Genomic DNA, 24911 nt, shown 5'->3' on the forward strand with positions numbered 1-24911 from the left:
AGCGGAGCGTGTGAACTTAACCGCTGCTGGGCTGGCCCCAGGGAAAATTTTATAGCAGGCACTCAACAAACATTTATTCAATGCACCAGGCACTGTGCAAAATTCTTAGAAATTTCCTAAAGTGGACAAAAACACTTGTTTTAATGTTAAATACACACCCCCGACTTTTTCCGTCCAAAATGCTGCTCACTGTGGCACTTAATTTACCTTTTTCCCCCAGTAAATGAAATCATAACCTAGAAAAACTTGGTTCCCAATACCCAAAATAGGGGGATCAGCTGTCGAAGACTGGAGTCTGCCTAAAAAATCCCTGCCTGCCACCTGGTCTTAACCTCACCTGCTGGTTCTCCCAACTCTTTGCTTTGTCTAGTGGGAGACTGCAGCTCGTCTCCAGCCCTCTCTTCTGAGATCCAGACCTCTATATCCAACTGCTTTCTGAACATTGTCACTTAAATGTCTCAAAGAGACATCAAGCTCAACTTGTCCAAAATGAAACTTAGGATCTCCTTCACCTCCACTCCATCCTCCTCCAGTGTTCCCTTATCTCAATGAATAATGCCATCCCCCATTCAGAAGTACAAGCCAGCAATCTAGGAATCACCCTCCAGCCTTCCTTCCCCTTCACTCCCGGACAACCCGTCAGTCAGTCTCAGCCATTCTACTTTTTAAAATATTGCTAGGACCCATTTACCTCTTTCCATCTAGAATCTCCACTAGTTCAAGCTGCCATCATCTTCCACCAGGACTTCTGCAGCAGACTTGTAACTCATCTCCCTGCACTGTCGCCCTCTTCTATCCTTCCTCCACACTGTAGCTTGAGTGTTCTTTCAAAAGCCCAAATCTGATTATTTCACCATCACTAACACTCCAATGGCTCTTTAAATATAGAGGCAGATATGATACAGAACTCTGCAGAGACCAGGACAACTCACCTGGGACACCTTGCTTACAGTTAACCTACTGTGTTCTTGCTGTAACAGTATTGTTTGTAATGACTAATAACCTTATTTTTGTTTCTGAGAAAAGGAGACTGGATTACCTTGATTTCTGGTAACCATAAAACTGCAACCCATATAGTTCAGGAAGGGATAATTAGCCTTTTGAATAGAACTTTTCATATATCCATGAACTGGGACACACATTACTTCCTAAAGGTGTTATGAGGAACATCTTGAGCCAGATGAGACCTTGAAGATAAATTAGCCCAGAGCAGGGGTTGGCCAACTATAGGCTGTGCACCAAATCCAGCCTGCCACACATCTTTATAAATAAATATTTATTGGAACACAGCCATACTGATTTGTTTGTGTATTGTCTATGCTGTTTGCACTCCAACAGCAGAGTGGTTGTGACAGAGATTGTATGTCCTACAAAGCCTAAAATATCTGGCCCTTAACAGAAAAAGTTTGCCAACCATGCTCTAGAGTTTCTCCACTATGGGCTAAAAATTCAAATCACCTGGAGTGCTTTTAAAAGGGATCACCTCAGAGATTCTGGTTAAACTGATCTGAGGTGGGGTCCAAGCATTGGAATTAAGAACTTAAAAAGTTCCCCTAGTGATTGTAATGTGCAGCCACGGTTGAGAATCACTGATCTAATATCACCTCCTCGCTCCCAGACGAGGAGTCAGGCCCAGGTGCTGGGATTCGTCTCCTGTCTGTAACGAGTAACATCTGCAAAGCCCTGTGAAGCACATCCTCTGCATTATCTCATTTGATTCTTAGAACAAACCTGAGGTTCAAAGAGCCGGAAACATTACTGTCCCTGCTTCACAGATGACAGAATTGAGGTTCATGGAATGCAGGTCATGTCCCCAAAGTCTCCAGCTCAGTCAAAGAGAGCTAACACTCACATGCAGGTCTCTTCAATCAAGTGCACCAACCACTCATTTGTGACAAGATGGATGGACCTTGAGGGTATTATGCTACACAAAGTAAGTCAGAGGGAGAAAGTCAAAACCGTATGATCTCACTCATAAGTAAAAGATAAAAACAACAACAATCACATAGAGACAGAGATTAGATTGGTGGTTACCAGAGGGGAAGGGGGGTGGAGGCTGAAAGGGGTGATTAGGCACATGTGTGCACTCATGGATTGTAATTAGTCTTTGGGTGGTGAACATGATGCAATCTACACAGGAATTGAAATAAAATGATGTACATATGAAATTTATATAATGTTATAAACCAATGTTATAGCAATAAAAAGTCCACTGACTACTGGATGTTAATTGTACAAGTTACATACTTATATTTTATTTTGGTATATGGAGTCCTATTTGCTTTCAGGGTTTCTAAACATGGTACCATACCTACCATCCCCAGAATATTTAGAAATCTGCCTTCCTGAGGCAGGCCATGCTCTGAGGGGCCCCTAGGATTCCTCAGGGTCATCGTGAGACAGAGTGAGGAGGACAGGATGCATGCAAGTGTGTGTGCATATGTCTGTGTTGTGTGCAGATCCAATCTCTGTGCCCTCACTTCAACCAAAGCAGGTATACGTTTACCTATTCAAGTATTAGGATCCCAGATACCATTTTGTTTGATTAAGGAGTTTTGTCTTTGAACATACTAATCTGGCTCAGAACTTTGTCCACTGTTTTGATCCAAGATGGCACAGTCACTGCCCCCAAATTCCTGTTACTTCTTACCTCATCAAGTTCTGCCCTGTTGGTTTAAATGAAGTCCAAAATAAGTTTCTCATAATACCAATACCAGTATTGTCTTTTGAGAAATGAAAGATGTCACTTTTAGTGAACCAGACTTCCCACATCTGTCAGGGTAACTGAAGTTCCTCATTACTGATTCCTGCCTATCTCGCGCATAGTGTACAATTCATATTAGGAAAGCACCATTCTCACCCACTCCTCAGCTGGGTGACAGCGTTTCTCCTCCCTGTTCATCATGACTGCCTTCAGCCTAATCCACATGCTTTCTGCCTTGCGTTTACTCTTAGGCTTTCCTTTCCTATGGAAGTGAGGCATTAACGATGAGGGGGATGGGTGGGAGAATGGTAAGACAACTTTTTGCATTTTTTCATGTTTCCAGAGAAGATGGAACTTTTATTCCCCTCTCCATAGAGTTGAGAAGCCCCACACTGGGCAGAACACATCCAGCTTTTCATTCTATGACCTTATTGGAACCCTTCCACAGGAGGAGGAGTGACTAATCTGACTGGTCAGAATCCAGGGCATTCACAGGGCTGAGTTTTTATTAGGACTGATGCCTGAGTGCAAGAGGTGTGCTAGGGTCCTGAACTGTGTACTGATAAGTCAGGGTCTGTTCTCAAACTTGGCAGGAGGACTATAGTGGGAGGGAGCAGGAAGTCCCCACTATGTATCTATTTTTATTTCCAAGAATGACAGGGATACCCAGGGTCACACACACGGCATGACCTCATATTTCAACACTTATTTGAGGAGATAGTATCAGTGAATCCTAGAGCCTAACTGCCAGAAGCACCCTATTGCTCAGGAAAAGCATAGTCCCTAAAGCTTAATGAAAGACGTTGTGGCCTTAAATAAACATAAGAGACGTCACCACATCACCTTCTCATTTTAATAGTCATGTCTCTCACTATACTAATTCTCGAAATATATGGTTCCTTTTTATATACATATACAAACAATTTGAAACATAAATACCAAATTCAAGAGAATCAGATGGGTAGATAAATTTAGGAAGTCAAGAAGAGCACAGAGGAAAAGGCCAGTCATCAGATGTTAGAAATGATCATCTAAACACCTTTCTCTGGACATTCAATTTGATATATTATCCCAAATATCCCATGTCACATGGTCCACAAGGTCTTCATTTAGGATTCTGCAGCAATCAATAGCCATACTTGTCATTAAGATGGGTCCTGCCATCTCCACTTTGGCCTAGATCAGAGTATAAAAAAAGAAAGAAAAACATTCACTCTTCTAAAATCAGGAGGAAAAGATATCTAGACATCAGTGGGACAAAAAGTAAAACAAATAAAGAGGTTTCTTCTATGACAGAAATTTACTTTTTGTGTACAATTTCAAAATACGGTCTTTCATTTCGACCCTAGCATTTATGAGCAGATAAAAAGCAAACATTTCCAGTAACTTAATTTCTATTAATCAGTAGTATATAAGGAACCCATTCCATAGAAAAAGCAACCTGTGATGAGCATATGGGGAAATAAGCATCTCACAAATTGCCTGAAGGGTGTATGTATGAGCATAAACTCTACAATCTTTGTAGAATGCAATTGATAATATCCTAAAAATCTTCATAGCCTTTGATCCAGCCTGTTAGTTTCTATGAATTTTTTTCTACCCATGTACCTCTACTCTTGCAAAATTACATATGTTAGAGGTTACTTACTGCAGAGTTGTTTGTAATGGCAAAAGACTAGAACCACAGCAAATATCCATTGAGGGAACTGGTTAAATAAATAAAAGTATATCCACACCATAAAAAAGAACTTTGCTGCCACAAAAAAAGAACAAGAAATCTATAAATTTGGCCTTAAATAACACATTAGACCAGATGAACTTAACCGATATATACAGAACATTCCATGTAAAAGCAACAGAATATACATTCTTCTCAAGTGCACATGGAACATTCTCCAGGAAAGATCATATGTTAGGCACAAAACAAGTCTCAATAAATTTAAGAAGACTGAAATCAGATCTTTTCTGATCTGATCTTTTCTGACCACAGTGGCATGAAAGTAGTAATTAATTACAAGAAGAAAACTGGAAAGTTCACAAATATATGGAGATTAAACAACATGCTACTGAACAACCAATGGGTCAAAATGGAAATTAAAAGAGAAATCAAAAAATGCCTTGAGACAAATGAAAATGGAAATACAACACAGCAAAATTTATGGGATGCAGCAAAAGCAATTCTAAGAAAGAAGTTCATAGTGATAGACCCTACATCAAGAAACAAGAAAAATCTCAAATAACCTAACTTTACATCTCAAGGATCTAGAAAAAGAAGAACAAATGAAGCTCAAAATTAGTTGAAGGAAAGAAATAAAGATCAGAGCGGGAATAAATGAAACGACTAAAAAGACAATAGAAAAGATCAATGGAACTAAGAGCTGGTTCTTTGAAAAGATAAACAAAATTGACAAATCTTTAGCTAGACACACCAAGAAAAAAAGAAAGGCCTCTAATAAATAAAGTCAAAAATCAAAGAGGAGACATTACAACTGATACCACAGAAATACAAAGGATCATAAGAGAATACTATGAATAATTATACACCAACAACTTAGATAACCTAGAAGAAATGGATAAATTCCTAGAAACATACAACCTACCAAGACTAAATCATGAAGAAATAGAAAATTTGAACAGATCGATTACTAGTAAGGAAATTGAAACAGTAATCAAAAACCTCCTAACAAACAAAAGTCCTGGACCAGACGGCTTCACTGATGAATTCTACCAGACATTCAAATAAGCATTAACACCGATCCTTATCAAACTCTTCGAAAAAACAGAAGAGGAGGGAACATTTCAAACTCATTTTACAAGGCTAGCGGTACCCCGATACCTAAACCAGAAAAGGATGCCACAATAAAAGAAAATTACAGACCAATATCCCTGATCAACAAAGATGCAAAAATCCTCAACAAAATATTAGTAAATTCAATTCCACAATACATTAAAAGGATCACACACTATAATCAAGTGGGATTTACTCCAGGGATGCAAGGATGATACAATATCCACAAATCAATTAATATGATACACCACACTAACAAAATCATATGATCATCTCAACAGATGCAGAAAAAACCTTTGACAAACTTCAACATCCATTAATGATAAGAACTCTCAACAAAGTGGGTATAAAGGTAACCTACCGCAACATAATAAAGGCCATACATGACAAGTCCACAGCTAACATCATACTCAATGGTAAAAAGCTGAAAGCTTTTCCTCTAAGATCAGGCATAAGACAGGGATGCTCACTCTCATCACTTTTATTCAACATAGTACTGAAAGTCCTAGCCAGAGCTATTAGGCGAGAAAAAGAAATAAAAGCCATCCAAATTGGAAAGGAAGAATAAAACTGTCACTATTTGCAGATGACATGATATTATATATAGAAATATATATGTAAAGACTAAAAACTCCACCAAAAAACTGTTAGAAGTAATAAGCGAATTCAGTAAAGTTGCAGGATACAAAATCATATTCAAAAATTGGTTGCATTTCTATAAACTAATAACAAACTATCAGAAAGAGAAATTAAGAAGTAATCCCATTTATAATTGCATCAAAAAGAATAAAATATCTAGGAATAAATTTAACCAAAGAGGTGAAAGATCTATACACTGAAAACTGTAAGACATTCATGAAAGAAATTTAAGAAGACACAAATAAACAGAAAGATACACCAAGCTCATGGACTGGAAGAATTAATACTGTTAAAATGTCCATGCTACCTAAAGCGATCTACAGATTCAATACAATCCCTATGAAAATTCCAATGGCATTTTTCACAGAAATAGAACAAACAATCCTAAAATTTGTATGGAACCACAAAAGACCCCAAATAGCCAAAGCAATCTTGAGAAAGAACAAAGCTGGAGGCATCACGTTCTCTGATTTCAAACTACATTACAAAGCTATGGTAATCAAAACAGTTTAGTATAAAAACAGACATGTAGATCAATGGAACAGAATAGAGAGCCCAGAAATAAACCTATACATATATGGTCATATATTTACAACAAAGGAGGCAAGAATATACAATCGGAAAAGAATAGCCTCTTCAACAAATAGAGTTGGGAAAACTGGACAGTCACATGAAAAAGAATGAAACTGGACCACTATCTTACATCGTAGACAAAATTAACTCAAAATGGATTAAAGACTTAAATGTAAGACCTGAAACAATAAACTCCTAGAGGAAAACATAGATGGTAAGCTCCTAGACAACAGTTTTGGTGATAATCTTTTTGTATTTAACACTAAAAGCAAAGGCAAAAAAAGTAAAAATAAACAAGTAGGAATACATCAAACTAAAAAGCTTCTGCACAGCAAAGGAAACCATCAACAAAATGAACAGGCAACTACTGAATGGCAGAAAATATTTGCAAATCATATATCTGTTAAGGGGCTAATATCCAAAATAGATAAAGAACTCATACAACTCGATAGCAAAAAACCCAAACAATCTGATTAAAAGATGGGCAGAGGATCTGAATAGATATCTTTCCAAGAAAACATACAGATGGCCAACAGGTACATGAAAAGATGCTCAGCATCACTGATCATCAGGGAAATGCAAACCAAAGCCACAATGAAATATCACCTCACACCTTTTAGAATGGCTGTTATCAAAAAGATAAGAAATACGTGTTGGCAAGGATGAGGAAAAGGAACCCTGGTGTACTGTTGGTGGGAATGTAAACTGGTACAACCACTATGGAAAACAGTACAGAGGTTCCTCAAAAAATTAAAAATAGAACTACCATAAGATCCAGCAATTCCACTTCTGGGTATTTATCCAAAGAAAACAAAAAGACTAATTCAAAAAGATATATGCACCCCCATGTATGCTGCAGCACTATTTACAATAGTCAAGACGTGGAAAAAACCTAACTGTCCACCAATGGATGAATGGATAAAGAAAATTTGGTATATATGTATATATATATATATATATATATAAACGGAATATTATTCAGCCATAAAAAAGAATGAAATCTTGCCATTTGAGACAACACAAATGGACCTTGAGGGCATTATGCTAAGCGAAATAAGTCAGACAGGAAAAGACAAATACTGTATGGTATCACTTATACGTAGAATCTAAAACAAACAAACAAAAATCCAAGCTCACAGATAGAGCAGATTGGTGGCTGCCAGAGGTTGGGGGTCAGGGGTGGGAGAAATGAGTGAAGGGAGTCAGAGAGTACAAATTTTCAGTTATAAAATATATGTCATGGGGATGTAATCTACAGCATGGTGACTATAGTTAATAATACTGTATTGCCTACTTTAAAGTCACTAAGAGAGCAAATCTTAAAAGCCCTCATCATACACAAAAACATTTTGTAACTATGTATGATGATGGATGCTAACTAGACTTATCATGGTGATCATTTCACAATACACACAAATATCAAATCATTATGTCATACACCTGAAACTAATATAATGTTTATGTCAATTATATCACAATTTTAAAAATTAATTTTAAAAAATCTATAGTTATGAAAGGATCTCCATATAGTGTTAAGTACAAAATAGCAAGGTGTAGAATGTGCTTCCATTTGTGTAAAAAAAGTCATGAAATATTACGTATTTTATTGCCTACATAGGAATTTTATATAATATACAGAAAAAATCCTAAGAAACTGATATATGGTTGTCTTTAGAGGAAAAAAACTGGGTACCTGACACACAGCCACAAGACTTTTTCTGTCACTTTAAAGAAAACTTAAAATACAGTAGTTCCCTCTTATCTGCAGTTTCGCTTTCCACAGTTTCAGTTACCTGTGGTCAACTGCAGTCCAAAAGTATTAAATGGAAAATTCCAGAAATAAACAACTCATAAGTTCTAAATTGCATGCCGTTCTGAGTAGCATGATGAAATCTCTCATCATCCTGCTGCGTCTCACTTGGGACATGACTTACCCCTTTGTCCAGTATGCTACCTGCCCGTCAATCATTTAGTAGTCAGGTTGGTTATCAGATCGACTGTGTCAGTATCACAGTGCTTGTATTCAAGTAACCCTTATTTTACTTAATAATGGCCCCAAAGCACATAAGAGTGATGTTGGCAATTTGGATATGCCAAAGAGAAGCAGTATGCGGCTGGCCCGGTGGCACAGCAGTTAAGCTCGCATGTTCTGCTTCTAGGCGGCCTGGTGTTTGCTGGTTCAGATCCCTGGTGCAGACATGGCACCACTTAGCAGGCCATGCTGTGGTAGGCGTCCCACATATAAAGTAGAGGAAGATGGGCACGGATGGTAGCTCAGGGCCAGCATTCCTCAGCAAAAAGAGGACTGGCAGTAATTAGCTCAGGGCTAATGTTCCTCAAAAAAAAAAAAGAGAGAGAAGCAGTAAAGTGCTTCCTTTAAGTGAAAAGGTGAAAGTTCTTGACTTAATAAGAAAAGAAAAAAAATCGTATGCTGAGGTTGCAAAGATCTATGGTAACTTTTACTATAGTATTTTGTTACAGTTCTATTTTATTATTAGTTATTGTTTTTAATCTCTTACTGTGGCTAATTTATGAATTAAACTGTATCATATGTATATAATGTATAGAAAAAAAAACAGTATATATAGGGTTCAGTACTATCTGTGGTTTCAGGCATCCACTGGGGGTCTTGGAACATATCCCCCATGGACAAGATGGGGGCTACTGAATATGCAAAAGCAAAGAGAAAAATATAATGAACCTCCATGTACCCAGCACCCAGCTTTAACAATTATCAGTATGTGGCAAATCCTGCTTTGTCTAGTACTCCTCCCCTATCTTCCCTGAGCCTCCACCACTGGATTATTTTAAGGCACCTCTCATCTTTGGGATATCATTCCGTCTTGAACATTTCTGTAACATGTTCCTAGAAGACAAGGACATTTTCTAAAAATTTAACTCAAAGTCACTCACAGTTAATAAAAGTTAAACATTTCTTAGTATCATCAAGTTTCTAGCTAGTGGTCAAAATTATCTGGCTGGATTATAATCTTTTTAACAGTTGTTTGTTTGAATAAGGATCCAAACATGGTCCAGAAATTATATTTTCTTGATATGTCTCTTCAGATCTTTTAATCTACCTATTCCCCTAGAATGGAGACTTTTAACCACATACTCTTATAACTTTCTTATTTTGAACCTTAAATATACATTACCTATTCAAAAACATAGATAAATAAATCTTAAAGGAAAAGAAAAATAAAAACAATCTACCTTCAGGTGGGACCCACACACAGTAGTCTGGATCATCTTCTGGATATTTGGATGAAAGTGTCAGTGGAAGCTGCAAAAACAACACAGGTTATTTTACTCAAAAGAATTTTAACTCAGTAATTACTGTCCCTATGCCTGTCAGAAAACAAAAACTAAGAATAGTTTCCATTAATGATTTTGACATAAGTAACCTATTTGGGAGAGCATTCTCTCTCTCTGAACCTTGATTCTTTTCTGTAAAGCCTCAACAAGCTGATTTTCAGTCAATGTGAGTGATGTGATGTTTTTTAAAAGGGCCAGTTAACACAGGTCTAAGTTCTAAATGGTATAACCCCAATAGAAGGAAATGTGGCATTTGCCTTTTGATCTAGGTGCAGAAAAGAGTTAACACAGCAAGTCTGACTGCTCTCCTTTGAAAGGCCTGTTTGCAAGGTTGGCCCTTGGCTGGCATCTGGGAACGTGGATTTTGGGAAGGTTCCTACTACCCTAACTGATAAGAATGGCTCACTGTGCCTAAACTGTTTGTAAAAACAGTGTGGTTTATGCTGAACACCTGCTTTCCTTCTTGAATTTGGGTACACGCCAGGCAGCAAGTGCCTATGTGATCAGTCTCCACTAAAAATCCTGGATGCTCAGTCTCTACTGAGCTTCGCTGGCTAGCAACATTTTACAAGTTGTCACAACTTGTTGCTTGGGGAAAGCACATCTTGTCTGACTCCACTGGGAAAAAACTCCCTGGAAACTTGTGCTTGGTTTCTCCCAGACTTCACCCCATGTGCCTTTTCCCTTCACTGACTGTGCTTGGTATCCTTGTGCTGTAGTACATCATAGCTGGGAGTACAGCCATATGCTGAGTCCCGTAAGGCCTCTTGTGAATTACTAGACCTGAAGGTGGTCTTGGGTACCTCCTGACAAAACCTAGCAATCCCACCTCTGGGAACTTACTGTATCCATACAAAATTATGTATACACAAGTTTATTCATTATAGCACTGTTGTAATAAAAAACTAGAGGGGCTGGCCCTGTGGCTGAGTGGTTAAGTTCAAGCACTCTGCTTCGGTGGCCCAGGGTTTCACCAGTTTGGATCCTGGGCGTGGACATGGCACTGCTCATCAGGCCATGCTGAGGTGGTGTCCCACACAGCACAACCAGAGGCACTCATGACTAGAATCTACAACTATGTACTAGGGGGCTTTGGGGAGAAGAATGAAAAAAAAAAAAGAAGATTGGCAACAGTTGTTAGGCGCCAATCTTAAAAAAAAAAAAGAAAAACTAGAAACAACCCAAGTATCCGTCTGCAGGCAACTGGCTAAATAGAGTACATCCAAACAGTAGGAAGCTCAGTGTACTGATACACAATGATTTCCATGATAGGTAAAAAAAATCAAGAGGTAAAATGCAGTATATTACATTCTACCTTTTGTGTAATAAAAGGAGGAAAATAAAGGGGGCTGGGCCGGTGGCACTGTAGTTAAGTTCACACTTTCTGCGTCGGCGGCCTGGGGTTCACTGGTTTGGATCCTGGGCGCAGACCTATGCACTGCTTGTCAAGCCATGCTGTGGAAGGCATCCCACATACAAAGTAGAGGAAGATGGGCACAGATGTTAGCTCAGGGCCAGTCTTCCTCAGTGAAAGAGGAGGAATGGTGGCAGATGTTAGCTCAGGGCTAATCTTTCTCAAAAAAAAAAAAAGGAAGAAAATAAGAATATATTATTCAAGTGTCTTTGTATGGCATACGAGGATACGAAGAAAGATTCACAAATTAGTAAAAGAGGTATGTAAACAGGGAATAAGGTGGAATAAGGTGGATGGAGACAAGAATAAAGAATTCAAAAAATAAAAATTCAAAAATAAAAATAAAAGAGAGCCCAGACTTCTGGAAGATGGGGTAAAAGGCAGTTGGGAACTCTACTAAGACAATTCCTAAAGATTCACTCTTCTGGATGTGGTCTACGACAAGGAGATCTGTTTTTACTTTCAGAAAGTAAAGATTATGACTAAAGTACTTACTTTGCCTGGACCGGGAGCTTTCTTTTTCTTCAATTCATCTCTGCTTTTCTCATATTCATTCTTTGATGCTAATTTAAGAAAAAGAAAAAAAAGAGGCAATAGCTATTTCAGAATAAGTAAAATAGAAAGGAAAAATTCCTCTTAAGAGAACATCTTAATTATTGAAGAAAACATGTAACAATCGAATTCTCAAAAGTTCCTTCTACTACTGTAAAGATTATATTAAGAAAGAATTTTCCCTCACTATAACCCTAGTTTTCAAATCCTAAGGCTATTCTACAAGCTTGAATATGATCACACGATTTGAAAAGGTATAGGAAAATGGGGCTGACTTTACTATTCTACAGTTTAACCATTACAATTAAAGGCAACAGAAAACCAGAAAAACACAGTCCTTTTAATAGGCCAACCTTTCAACTAATTTCTTTTAACAGTTTTGGAATCACTGCCATGAGAGGCACATATTCAACTCTAGATGTAAAACTGTGGAGGCCTTTGTACAGCCAGAGGAAGCATGAAGGCATTAGGTGCTTTGTGGTTCAGAGACAGGGAACCCCAGGAGGCAGAACAGGAGTCAAGAAAGGCAAACGGAATGGCACCAAACATAAACTTCTCATAGTTCCCAATTTTGTCCAGGGCCCTGGCAGCAGCATCTATCCAGTGTCTGAAAGGCCCTTCTCTGGGCTGCTCCAGGTCAGCCATCAGCCCCTCCTCCATGCACCAGTCGGCTGCTGGTGTGCAGAGCAGCAATGGAGTCGGCTCTACACTTGCCTGAGGCTTCCTCACATGGTGCAGCTGTTCCACTAATCTCCTGATAATCTTTATTCTGTTCCACTTGGCTGAGTTGAGACATGTTTTCTATAAAAGGCAGAACCAAAGCATATGGTTATTATTTAATTCATGGTAGGGAACCAAGAAAACAAAAACAAAAGCAAGAAAAGCTAACTACATACATAATCATCCAGTTTTACTATCATTCGCTTCAACTAACCTTAATTAGGTTTTCAATAAATGTGCCTATGGACGACTAACAGAGAACCACCAATTTTCCACTTTAAAAACTGGCCAACTCTGAGGTAAAAGTTTTTAGCAATATTTACCAAAAGCCTTAAAAATGTATATTCCTTGGCCTAGAAATTCTACTTCTAGGAACATGTTCAAAGAAAATAATCAGAGATCAGAACCAAGATTTACTATATACAAATATGTTTATAATAGCAAAAACTAATAAATAACTTACACGTCTAATGATAGGGTGTTGATTAAATAAATAATGGGATATGCATGTGATGGACCACTATGCCCCTTATTAAAACCACATTTTAAAAGAATGTTTTAAGACAGAAAAAAATAGGTCATAAAATAGCATGTACAATATGATCCCAATGTTGTTAAAAAAAAAAGAAAAGGCCTGGAGTAAGCCCTAACCAGCTGCAGATTTACTAATGAATGTACTTATAAACCAAATTTTAAAATCTGCTATTTTTACACACACATATTTACTTTGGTCCCTTAAACAAAAAAATACAATACTTACTGCTCCCCTTTCTACTGACCTGTTCATATGCCACCCTCACAACACATGGATCAAAGACCAGACTCAGAAAAAAGTATGGAAAAGTACTTTTCTTTGAAAAGGCCAAGCATCTTGCCAATAACTAAACAAAGGAGAATGCAAAAACAAAAGATTTACCTCTCGCAGATGAGGAAACAGTAACTTTTCTGTTTCTCAACAACTGGAGGTGATTCAAGAGAAGGTCTAGATCCCAGGCCTGAGGTTTTATGTCGACAAGCCCGGTTTGTTCAGAAATACACACGCATGCATTCTCACACACATTTAATGCCAGTTTTTTTGTTTTTCTCATGCTCCCTATTTTCTGTGCAGTCTTAGTCTTGCTAAGGAATCTGGCCAACCTGCAGGAAAATAACCCCTGCAGGTGACATGGGATAAGAGGATACTAAAAAGATAATCATCCTTGGGGGTATGATTGAGGGAGATTTCTCTTTACTTCTTTGGACTTTTACATATAATCTAAAGTTTCTAAAACGAACATACATTCCTTTTACAATCAGAAGAAAATACATTTAAAAACCAATCAATTCTCTCTTTCGTCAATTTTCATCAAACCTTTGCTGAGGTGGGTGAATACTACATGCTCTCTGCTGGGTACCATGAACTTCTCTGCTGGGTACCATGGACAACGGGACATCATGCTTCCTGAGAGGTATGTCTAGTGGGTATAATTATGCTCAGCCTCTGCTTTAGGGATGGGGAAAAAAATAAGTAAGGGGAGGCTTATCCTGAGACCACCTGATCAGGCCCCATCCTCTGCCCTATTCCACCGCCCTCCAGTCATACAGTAACAGCAGCTCAGAACTGGTCCACAGCAGCTGTGGTTTCAGATTCCACAGTTTTTAATTTTCCATAATTCTGGACTAGACTGGAAATATCTGCCTTGTTTTACAATGAGGATAAATAATGATGTGCAGTCAAAGAAAGACTAAGAAAGTATGTTCCCAAAGAGTCAGCTATATCACATATCACAAAATATCAAAAAGTCTAAATGCACAGGCAAGAACTGGTTTTGCTTTTTCAAACCAATCCACAATTAACGCCAATGCCCCACTGAATAGCACAAGAAGGAGAAGAAAGATAGTACCACGGTTTTTTGTTTCTCCAGAACATGTGTTATCGGTGGGAGGACTTGTTCCCTGTACTGCTGCTTCTGGCTCTATCTCCTGCTGTAGTCTGCTGCTTCCAGACTCCAGTTTTTTCTTTTCATGTTCCTCCTTTTCTTTCTCCTCTTCCTCTTCCTCTTCCTCCTCTTCTACTTCAGGCTCATCCTTCATTCTCATTAGAGTTGGAGGGAGCTCTGGACGCTTAGGGGGTAACTTCTACGAAGAAACAAAACCATGAACAAATACTTCTACATAATGACAAAGAGACAAATCTCTTCAAGGGAGTTAAGCTAAATGTGTAGCATGTAACCTCTCTAGGTTGATAAATCCTGCATGAGTGTGCTGAAAGTAGGACTTTAACCTGAAATTTTACTCATCTATGGACCTTTAACACGTATCTTTATTACTTTTTAGGGTCAAAAGAATATTAAACATGAAACACTTAAAACAGTTTGTGGGGAACCAAGACATTTATTCCAAGTGAGTACCAGCTACAGGAATTCTGTCCTATTACCCTTAATGATGTTAAAAGATCTTAATTCATTACAAAATCTTCTAGAGAGTAAATCAGACGCACATTCCTAAGAAATAAATCATTAGTGCAGCTTTTTCATTTTAGATTTCACACAGTTTCAAGGGAACACCACACGTAAATCAGTAAAATAGATCCTGAAGAAAAGGAAGACATTTCTTGAAGAATAAGGCCAAGCATCCAAGACCTTTCAATAAAAGTAATTATTAGGAAAGATTGATCACAGCTTAAGGAATAGAGAGAAGGTACCAAAGTATATCATTTTTTAAATACAGGATTTAGTTCAGTAATCCTCTAAGGAGAGCTTTTTAGTAGTTTTTCTTCTAACTAAAACGTCAGTACCTCCTCCCTCCACCACCCTCACAGAGAAGCCTCCACCTCAGGTAAACCACACAGCCACTCAGAACATTTGGCTGGCACTTCAGACTTCTGCCACCACAGGGAAGTTTACCCTAATTCAGTGTTGTGGACTGAACTGTGTCCCCCCAAATTCATATGTTTAGGTCCCAACACCCAGTACCTCAGAATGTAACTGTATTTGGAAATAAGGTCTTTAAAGAGGTGATTAAGTTTAAAAAAAAAGGCTGTTAGAGAGGGGCCCTAATCCAATATGACTGATGTCCTTATAAGAACAGGGACAGAGGCACCAGGGATACAAGTGGACAGAGGGATAACCATCTGAAGAGGCAACAAGAGGGCAGCCACCTGCAAGCCAAGGAAAGAGGCCTCAGAGGAAACCAACTCTGCTGACACATTGATCTTGGACGCCTAGCCTTCAGAACTGTGAGAAAATAAATTTCTGTTGCTTAAGCCACACAGTCTTTGGCATTTTTTTATGGCGGCCCTAGCACCCTAATACACAAGGTTCAGCATTTTGGGGTGATGAAAACCTTTTAAAAGCGGAATCTATAAATAAGGATGTACATAAAGCAAAAACATATATCAGTGAAGTATTAGAGGATAGCAGAAAGATCACAAAACTCAGGAGACAGAAGACCTGGATTTGCCAGTCTAGTTACTTAATGATGGTGTGATCTTGTATTTAACCTCTGTGACTCTGTTTCCTCACCTGTGAGAGGCAATAATCCCCACACATCATAAGGTGTTGGAAGGATTAAATGAAGTAAGGAAAACCATATGGCAGAGCCAGGTGTACTGACTATGTTACTAACAAATGTTGGTTGAGTCTGAATATTACAACATCTACCCACCAGGAAAAAGCATTTAACACAGGAGACCCTTTCTTAAGTGCAATATTCATCACAAATTAATAAATTAGTATTCTAATTTACAAATCAGTTACATGCAAATTGACTGGCATGAAATGATTCATCAATTTTTTTTTAAATTTTTTTCTGGTGAGGAAGATTGGCCCTGAGCTAACATCTATAGCGAATCTTCCTCTTTTTGCTTGAGGAAGATTGTCACTGAGCTAACATCTGTGCCAATCTCCCTCTATTTTGTATGTGGGGAGCCACCACAGCATAGCTTGCTGAGCAGTATGTAGGTCTCCACCTGGGATCTGAACCCACAAACCCTGGGCCACCAAGGTGGAGTGCGTGAACTTAACCACTATGCCACCAGACCAGCCCTGATTCATCTATTCTTGATAACCCTAAGCTGAAGAGAAAAATCCAAGTACCAAGTCATGGGATAGATGTGATCATACCAAGCCAACAGCCCTTTTTCACATTACTATGGAACAAGTCATCTGAGCTTCGAAAAAAAAGAGGAAAACTAGCTCAGGATAACTCAACAACAAAAAGTTTAACATCTTAGACCCACAACTTACCCCTACTGTTCCAGTTTTTAATTTGAATTTGCTTCCTCCTTTCATGGCACCAAACAGAGGCAATGTAAGCTTTTTAGCTTTGTTTTGTGCATCTGCAGTCTGACTTTCAGCCCTAGGAAGAAAGAATAATTATATATATCTATTCCAGTAAGGCCAAGGTTTTATCTAAAAACATCATGACACAGTCAAAGAAACTTCTGGCAAAACAAAAATTGCCACAAGATGAACATCTAAGCATACACCAATAAGAAAGAGATATTCAGGCCAACAAAGCGTTGTCAGAGACAGAGAGCTATTAAGGGTAAGCTGAGGCTGCTACCTTGGTCTAGTAATTTGCAACATGCTATATGACTTCACATTCAGAAAATGATGCCCACAGTACAAAGGGCCCTGGCAAAGGAGAAAATATAAGCATGACCCCATCCCCACTAAGAGGCAGGAGATGGATTCATGGTTTAAAGCCCCATTTTCCACCAACCTCTGAAGAGGACTCACAGTGCCTTACTTACCTGGAGTACACACTTACCACAACCACACAAAACAGCTCTGAGCACAGAAGTTAAAAAAAAAAAAAAAAGTGGTGTGTGGGTAGGGGGCAGGAGGCAGGATATCCTGTATGGTGAGTAATAATAAAGACATAATGGAAGACCCTGCAACTGGTGAGCTTGTCAACAGTCTCATTGGCTGGACATAGTTATGAAAGCTAAGCCCACTAGGGTCAAGCTGAGAAAGAGCAAAAAGAGACTGTAGAAATTAGAAAAGGATGGGGAAAAAGAGCAGAGCAAAAACAAAAAGGATGGCAGTTGAGCTGACAAGAAACTCAGAGAGTAGTCAGAGGTAACAATGACAAAGTAGCATGAGGAGACAGAGGGAAGAAAGCCCTATGCTTTCTTCACACTGACCACAGGACAGCCCTGCATTCTGGAATATAAGGACAGCACCAGCACTCCTGACTCACAGTGACCATCAGCAAAGTGACTATCCTTTTCCACCCTGAAGCCCCAGTTGCCACTACCGCCTTCTTTCACTTAAATTGTACCCTTCAGTGGGGCTCTTGGGCTTATCCTCACCTCCTTTCTCTCTACCAGAGACAGACCCATCGCCTTGCTAAGGCCACCAGAAGAATGCTGGTTGCCTGGCCTTAAAGACTCTTTGCCAAATTATGATGCTTCACAGCCCCTCCCCACAGGCCTCATGAAGGTTCTAGCATAGAAAGACAAAGGTAACAGCAGCACGGATATTTTTCAACTCCACTAAACCGCTTGGCTGGCCTGGAGGATATGCAAAGACACCCAAAGGAGATGAAAAAGCAGAAGATGGGATCAAAATCAAGAGGTGCTCGTGGTTGACAGAGGAGATGTTAGGTGGAAAGTTCAGAAGTTCAACACTCAAGCGAGCAGAGGAGGAATAAGATACATGGCATCTGAAGGCCAATATCTAAAGTAGGAAAGGGAGGAGAAACTAGGCAGATCCAGAGAGAGCAGGAGGGGAGGCTCTGGAGGAAACTGATAGATGTGGTCTAGCTCAGAACACCCCACCAGGCTGACTTATCAAGTTAAAGGATTACAGAGCTGGAATTAAAACTCACTTTTACCCTGGACTATGCCTCCTGAGTATTACCTATTCTCCCCGAAAAAGATGTTTCAAATAGTTGCTCATGTAATAACGGAAACAGTAAAAATTATGACAATGATGACAACAATAATACATATATGCCATCACTTTGTTAAACACTGTTCATTTAATCTTTGCAACATCATTACTTTTAATTTATAGATGAAGAAAGCAAAGATCAAAGAGGTTACATAACTTGCCTCAAAATGCCCAAAAAGTAATTGATGGAGCTGAGAATGAAACCCATGAAGTCTAACTCCAGTGCTAACCTGCCTCCTCACTATTGGTAAGGTAACTCAAATATCACTTGGGCTGAACAGACTTTTGTGGACTGATCACTATATTAAATATCCAAACTACACATAAATCTTTGAGTAAACCTGCTAGTAATTTGGGGATAAATTTTCTGTACAGATGATCAACGGCTCCAGAAACATTTTCTCTCTACATTTCTATAAGAAGTGCCTCTCAGTACCTAGAAACTCTTCTCTGCAATGCCTCCAGCATCAAGTTACAGGTTTTGTACACAGGGGTGAGGGGCTGAATAAAAGCTTACTGACAAACTAAAGCAGCACTGTCTTCAGAATTTCCTGAAATGACAGAAATGTTCTGTATCTGCACTGTCCAATACAGGAGCCATGAGCCACATGTGGCTATTGAGCACTTGAAATGTGGCTAGTGTGACTGAGGAACTGAATTTTTAATTTTATTTAATTTTAACATCACATGTGACTCCTGGGTGCTGTACTAGACAGCACAGATCTAAAGAAAATAAGAAACTTTTTATAGTTAACTACCTTCATAAGGGAGTGAACCCACCTAGGCAGTACCACTTTTTGAGATGCCCACCTGGATTGTGCTCATTGGGGGTTACTTATTTCTACAACAACCTACTCAACCTTTTCAAAGGTTTCAAACTTGCTGAGATGATACAGAACAAAATTTTAAAATATTGTCAAAATGGAAAGATTGGCACTCCCTCTCTTTCTCTCTCTCTCACAAACATACACACGCTCACAAATACTAGCCAAGTCTGGGAAAAATTATTCTCAAAATCTTATTTGCAAATTACTCAAAAATCTTCTGGATGTCTGCAATGGATTTGGGTTAATCTCTTCCAATAACTTCCCCAAAATCAAAGTTAACAATAAAATCAACCTCAGAGATTACACTTTCTCCCCCTTTAAAGGAAGAAATTACACTTTTAAAAAAGTACTTAAAGGGGAGAAGATCCAAGATGGCGCCGTGAGTAGTCCTCTTTGTCTCTCCCCCTTCGAGTCTACAATTATTTGGACACTTATCGCTTGACAAAGGATATCCAGACAGCATCTCAGGACGTCTGAGAGACCCACGCGACTATACATCGGAAGGCGGACGGACTTTCCTCCGGGAGGATGTGGAAATAGGTGAAAACTCTCCGACCCCGACGAGCAGCCTAGTACCCGCAAGCGGCTTTCTTCCAACAGACGCCCCCAGAGGATCTACACACATCTAGGGCAGGAGCGAGCACACAACAGAGGAGCGACGGTGGAAACAGGTGACCAGAACCCTACCTAAACCCCCCGCAATTACTCCTAAATGCAGAGGGAAACTTTGGAGTTGCACACCTGAGCCCGCGGGGAGAGTCTCTCCCCGCCATTGGCGGGGAGACCCCGCCTGGTGTTCGCGGCACCCGGAGGGTCCCAGAGAGAGTCGCTGAGGGTACGGAGGTCTCCCAGCTGCCGTTGCCCACCCCGTGGGACTAGGGATTGCCGGAGATCTCGGAGAGGACCGGGGCTGGGGGAACTTTCAAAGGCCGGTTCTGTGACCCGGAGGGGAAGCGCGGGAGTTCCGCCCGGGCAGCAGACAAAACTCTCTGTCTGCCATTAGCAGAGGGGCCACGCCGAGCATTCACGGCTCCGGGAGAGGCCCAGAGAGAATCCCAGAGGGCGGGGTGACCCCCAGCTGCCGTTGCCCGCCCCGTGGGACTAGGGATAGCCGGAGATCTCGGAGAGGACTGGGGCTGGGGGGAGTTCCAGAGACCCAGCTTCGTAGTCTAGGGGGAAACCCTACAGGCTCACAGCAGCCTTAGGGAAAGCCTCTGCACAGCACCAGTAGAAGGCACCCAGCCACCAGCCACAAGGCTGGAAGACCCCAGGGCAAAAGCAGCATAGCTAGGTGAACTAACCACAGACTGTAGAAGATGCCAATAGCTCTCCTGCGACCCATAGAGGACAAGTGAGATTTTGTGGGTGCCGACAGCAACGGAGCGACAAATATAAGTGATCCCACCCCTGGCCGCTGGAAAAGCCCATAACACTGTTGCAGACCCCAAGGAGAGAGCACATCTAGGTGGGCTGCAACAGTAGGCACCAGCAGCCTGAAGCCCCCCTGTGACGGCCCCCACAGCAGAGGAGGGAATCCAAAGGGCCACTGTGGCTACGAGGAGGGGCCCAGGCCCAGTTAGCAACTGCGGACAGGGTTCCTGGTTGGTGCAGTATAAACAGCTGCTCCCCCACCGCAGCAGCTGAAACAAGTGAAAGGAGTAACTAAACTCTATCTCCATGCGGAGGCACAAATCAACAACATCAAGCAATATGAAAAAATACATTAAATCTCCAGAACAGAAAGAAAGCAACAAATACACAGAAAACAATCCCAAAGAAAATGAGATATATAACCTAAATGATGATGACTTCAAAACAGCCATCATTAAAATTCTCAATGAGTTAAGAGAGAGTTCTGACCGTCAACTCAACGAGTTCAGGAGCTATGTCACAAAAGAGTTTGATACGATAAAGAAGAACCAAACAGAAATATTGGAAATGAAGAACACAATAGAGGAGATTAAGAAAAATCTAGATGCTCTGAACAGTAGGGCCGATAACATGGAGGAAAGAATTAGCAATTTGGAAGATGGCAATATAGAATTGCTGCAGGCAGAGGAGGAGAGAGAAGCAAGACTAAAAAGAAATGAAGAAACTCTCCGAGAATTATCAGATACAATTAGGAGATGCAACGTAAGGATTATAGGTATACCAGAGGGAGAAGAGAAGGAGAAAGGGGCAGAAAGCCTATTCAAAGAAATAATGGCTGAGAACTTCCCAAATCTGGTGAGGGAGATGGATCTTCAGGTGACAGAAGCCAATAGATCTCCAAACTTTATCAATGCAAGGAGACCAACTCCACGCCATATAGTAGTGAAGCTAGCAAAAGTCAACGACAAGGAGAAAATACTAAGGACAGCCAGGCAAAAGAAACTAACCTACAAAGGAACCCCCATCAGGCTATCAGCAGATTTCTCAGCAGAAACTTTACAGGCTAGAAGAGAGTGGAATGATATATTCAAAAATCTGAAGGACAAAAATCTACAGCCGAGAATTCTCTACCCAGCGAAAATATCCTTCAAATACGATGGAGAAATAAAAACTTTCGCAGATAGACAAAAATTAAGGGAGTTCATTGCCACAAAACCTCCTCTTCAGGAAATCCTCAGGAAAACCCTCATTCCTGAAAAATCCAAAAAAGGAAAGGGGCTACAAAACCAAGAGCAGAGGAGATAAGTAGAAGGACAACAACAGAGAGTAGCAGCTCTACATCAGAACAGATTAAACCATGGGACGAGAAACAAAGGAAACTGAAGAAAAGCGGAAAACAAGACACAAAATGGTAGCGGTAGGCCCCCACATCTCAATAATCACTCTAAATGTAAATGGATTGAACTCCCCAATCAAAAGACACAGAGTGGCAGGATGGATCAAAGAACAAGATCCAACAATATGCTGCCTCCAGGAGACACACCTCAGCCCCAAAGACAAACACAGACTCAGAGTGAAGGGATGGAGAACAATACTCCAAGCTAATAATGAACAAAAGAAAGCAGGTGTCGCTATACTAATATCAGACAAGGTAGATTTCAAAGCAAAACAGATAAAGAAAGATAAAGAGGGACAGTATATAATGATAAAAGGGACTCTCCACCAAGAAGACATAACACTTATAAATATATACGCACCCAACACAGGAGCACCAAAATTTGTAAAGCAACTCTTAATAGAACTAAAAGAAGACATCAACAACAATACAATAATAGTAGGGGACCTCAACACACCATTAATACCAATGGACAGAACATCCAGACAGAAAATCAACAAGGAAATAATAGAATTAAATGAAAAATTAGACCAGATGGACTTAATAGATATATATAGAACACTTCATCCAAAAACAGCAGGTTACACATTCTTCTCAAGTGCACATGGAACATTCTCAAGGATTGACCATATTTTGGGAACCAAAGCAAACATCAATAAATACAAGAGAGTTGAAATAATATCAAGCATCTTTTCTGATCATAATGCTATTAAACTAGAAATCAACTACAAGAAAAAAGCAGAGAAAGGTGCAAAAATGTGGAGACTAAACAACACGCTTCTCAACAAACAATGGATCATTGAAGAAATTAAAGAAGAAATCAAATTTTATCTGGAGACTAATGAAAATGAGAACACGACATACCAAAACATTTGGGATGCAGCAAAAGCAGTCCTAAGAGGGAAATTCATCGCAATACAGGCCCACCTCACTAAACAAGAAAAAGCTCACATAAGCAACCTCAAACGACACCTAACAGAACTAGAAAAAGAAGAACAAACAAAGCCCAGAGTCAGTAGAAGGAGGGAAATAATAAAAAATAAGAGCAGAAATAAACGATATTGAAACAAAAAAGACAAGAGAAAGGATCAATGAAACAAAGAGTTGGTTCTTCGAAAGAATTAACAAAATTGACAAACCCCTAGCCAGACTCACCAAGAAAAGAAGAGAGAAATCGCAAATTAATAAAATTAGGAATGACAGAGGAGAAATCACAACAGATACCAATGAAATACAAGAGATCATAAGAGAATACTATGAAAAACTATATGCCAACAAATTGAACAACCTGGAAGAAATGGACAAATTCCTAGACTCCTACAATCTCCCCAAACTGAATCAGGAAGAAATGGAGAATCTGAATAGGCCAATCACAAGTAAGGAAATAGAAACGGTAATCAAAAACCTCCCCAAAAATAAGAGTCCAGGACCAGACGTCTTCTCTGGAGAATTCTACCAAACATTCAAAGAAGACTTAATACCTATTCTCCTCAAACTGTTCCAGAAAATTGAGAAAGATGGAGAACTCCCTAACACATTCTATGAAGCCAACATCACCCTGATCCCCAAACCTGACAAGGACAACACAAAGAAGGAGAACTACAGGCCGATATCACTGATGAACATAGATGCAAAAATCCTCAACAAAATTTTGGCAAACCGATTACAGCAATACATCAAAAAGATTATACACCATGATCAAGTGGGATTTATACCAGGGACACAGGGATGGTTCAACATCCGCAAGTCAATCAACGTGATACACTACATCAACAAAATGAAAAACAAAAACCACATGATCATCTCAATAGATGCAGAGAAAGCATTCGACAAGATCCAACACCCATTTATGATAAAAACCCTCAGTAAAATGGGTATAGAAGGAAAGTACCTCAACATAATAAAGGCCATATATGATAGACCCACAGCCAACATCATACTCAATGGACAAAAACTGAAAGCCATCCCTCTGAGGACAGGAACAAGACAAGGGTGCCCACTTTCACCACTCCTATTCAACATAGTACTGGAGGTGCTGGCCAGAGCAATTCGGCAGGAAAAAGAAATAAAAGGAATCCAAATAGGTAACGAAGAAGTAAAACTCTCGTTGTTTGCAGACGACATGATCTTATATATAGAAAACCCCAAAGAATCCACAGGAAAACTATTAGAAATAATCAACAACTACAGCAAAGTAGCAGGGTATAAAATTAACGTGCATAAATCAGTAGCATTTCTATACACTAACAATGAACTAACAGAAAAAGAACTCAAGAACTCAATCCCATTCACAATCACAACGAAAAGAATAAAATACCTTGGGATAAATTTAACCAAGGAAGTGAAGGATCTATACAATGAAAACTACAAGACTTTCTTGAAAGAAATTGACGATGACATAAAGAGATGGAAAGACATTCCTTGCACATGGATTGGAAGAATAAACATAGTTAAAATGTCCATACCACCTAAAGCAATATACAGATTCAATGCTATCCCAATCAGAATCCCAAGAACATTCTTCACAGATATTGAACAAACAATCCTAAAATTCATATGGGGCAACAAAAGACCGCGAATTGCTAAAGCAATCCTGAGCAAGAAAAACAAAGCCGGCGGAATCACAATCCCCGATTTCAAAACATACTACAAAGCTACAGTGATCAAAACAGCATGGTACTGGTACAAAAACAGGTCCACAGATCAATGGAACAGAATTGAAAGCCCAGAGAT

At 39.6% G+C, this 24911-nt stretch overlaps 1 protein-coding gene across 5 annotated transcripts in view; it reads right to left on the reverse strand.

Annotated features, from left to right (window-relative positions):
- Nucleotides 1-3543: 3543 nt before the first annotated feature.
- SLC4A1AP (solute carrier family 4 member 1 adaptor protein) overlaps nucleotides 3544-24911 on the reverse strand; it is a 34556-nt gene continuing 13188 nt past the window's right edge. Inside the window, exons 9-14 of one of the 5 annotated variants that reach the window (XR_011526168.1) lie at nucleotides 16932-17043; nucleotides 13485-14823; nucleotides 12700-12786; nucleotides 11929-11996; nucleotides 9918-9987; nucleotides 3544-3880 (exon numbers count right to left, since the gene is read on the reverse strand). Coding sequence is in view for 4 of the 5 variants with exons in the window: in XM_070572975.1 (XP_070429076.1) it covers nucleotides 3831-3880; nucleotides 9918-9987; nucleotides 11929-11996; nucleotides 12700-12786; nucleotides 14589-14823; nucleotides 16932-17043 (622 nt within the window). In the remaining variant the exon portion in view is untranslated. Of the gene's footprint in view, nucleotides 3881-9486; nucleotides 9571-9917; nucleotides 9988-11928; nucleotides 11997-12699; nucleotides 12787-13484; nucleotides 14824-16931; nucleotides 17044-24911 lie in introns of those variants that run through there. The other 4 variants (XM_070572976.1, XM_070572975.1, XM_070572978.1 and 1 more) reach the window with 4 other exon arrangements.

The sequence above is a fragment of the Equus przewalskii genome, chromosome 14, assembly GCF_037783145.1.
Source record: "Equus przewalskii isolate Varuska chromosome 14, EquPr2, whole genome shotgun sequence".
In the NCBI taxonomy this organism is placed as follows: Eukaryota; Metazoa; Chordata; class Mammalia; order Perissodactyla; family Equidae; genus Equus; species Equus przewalskii.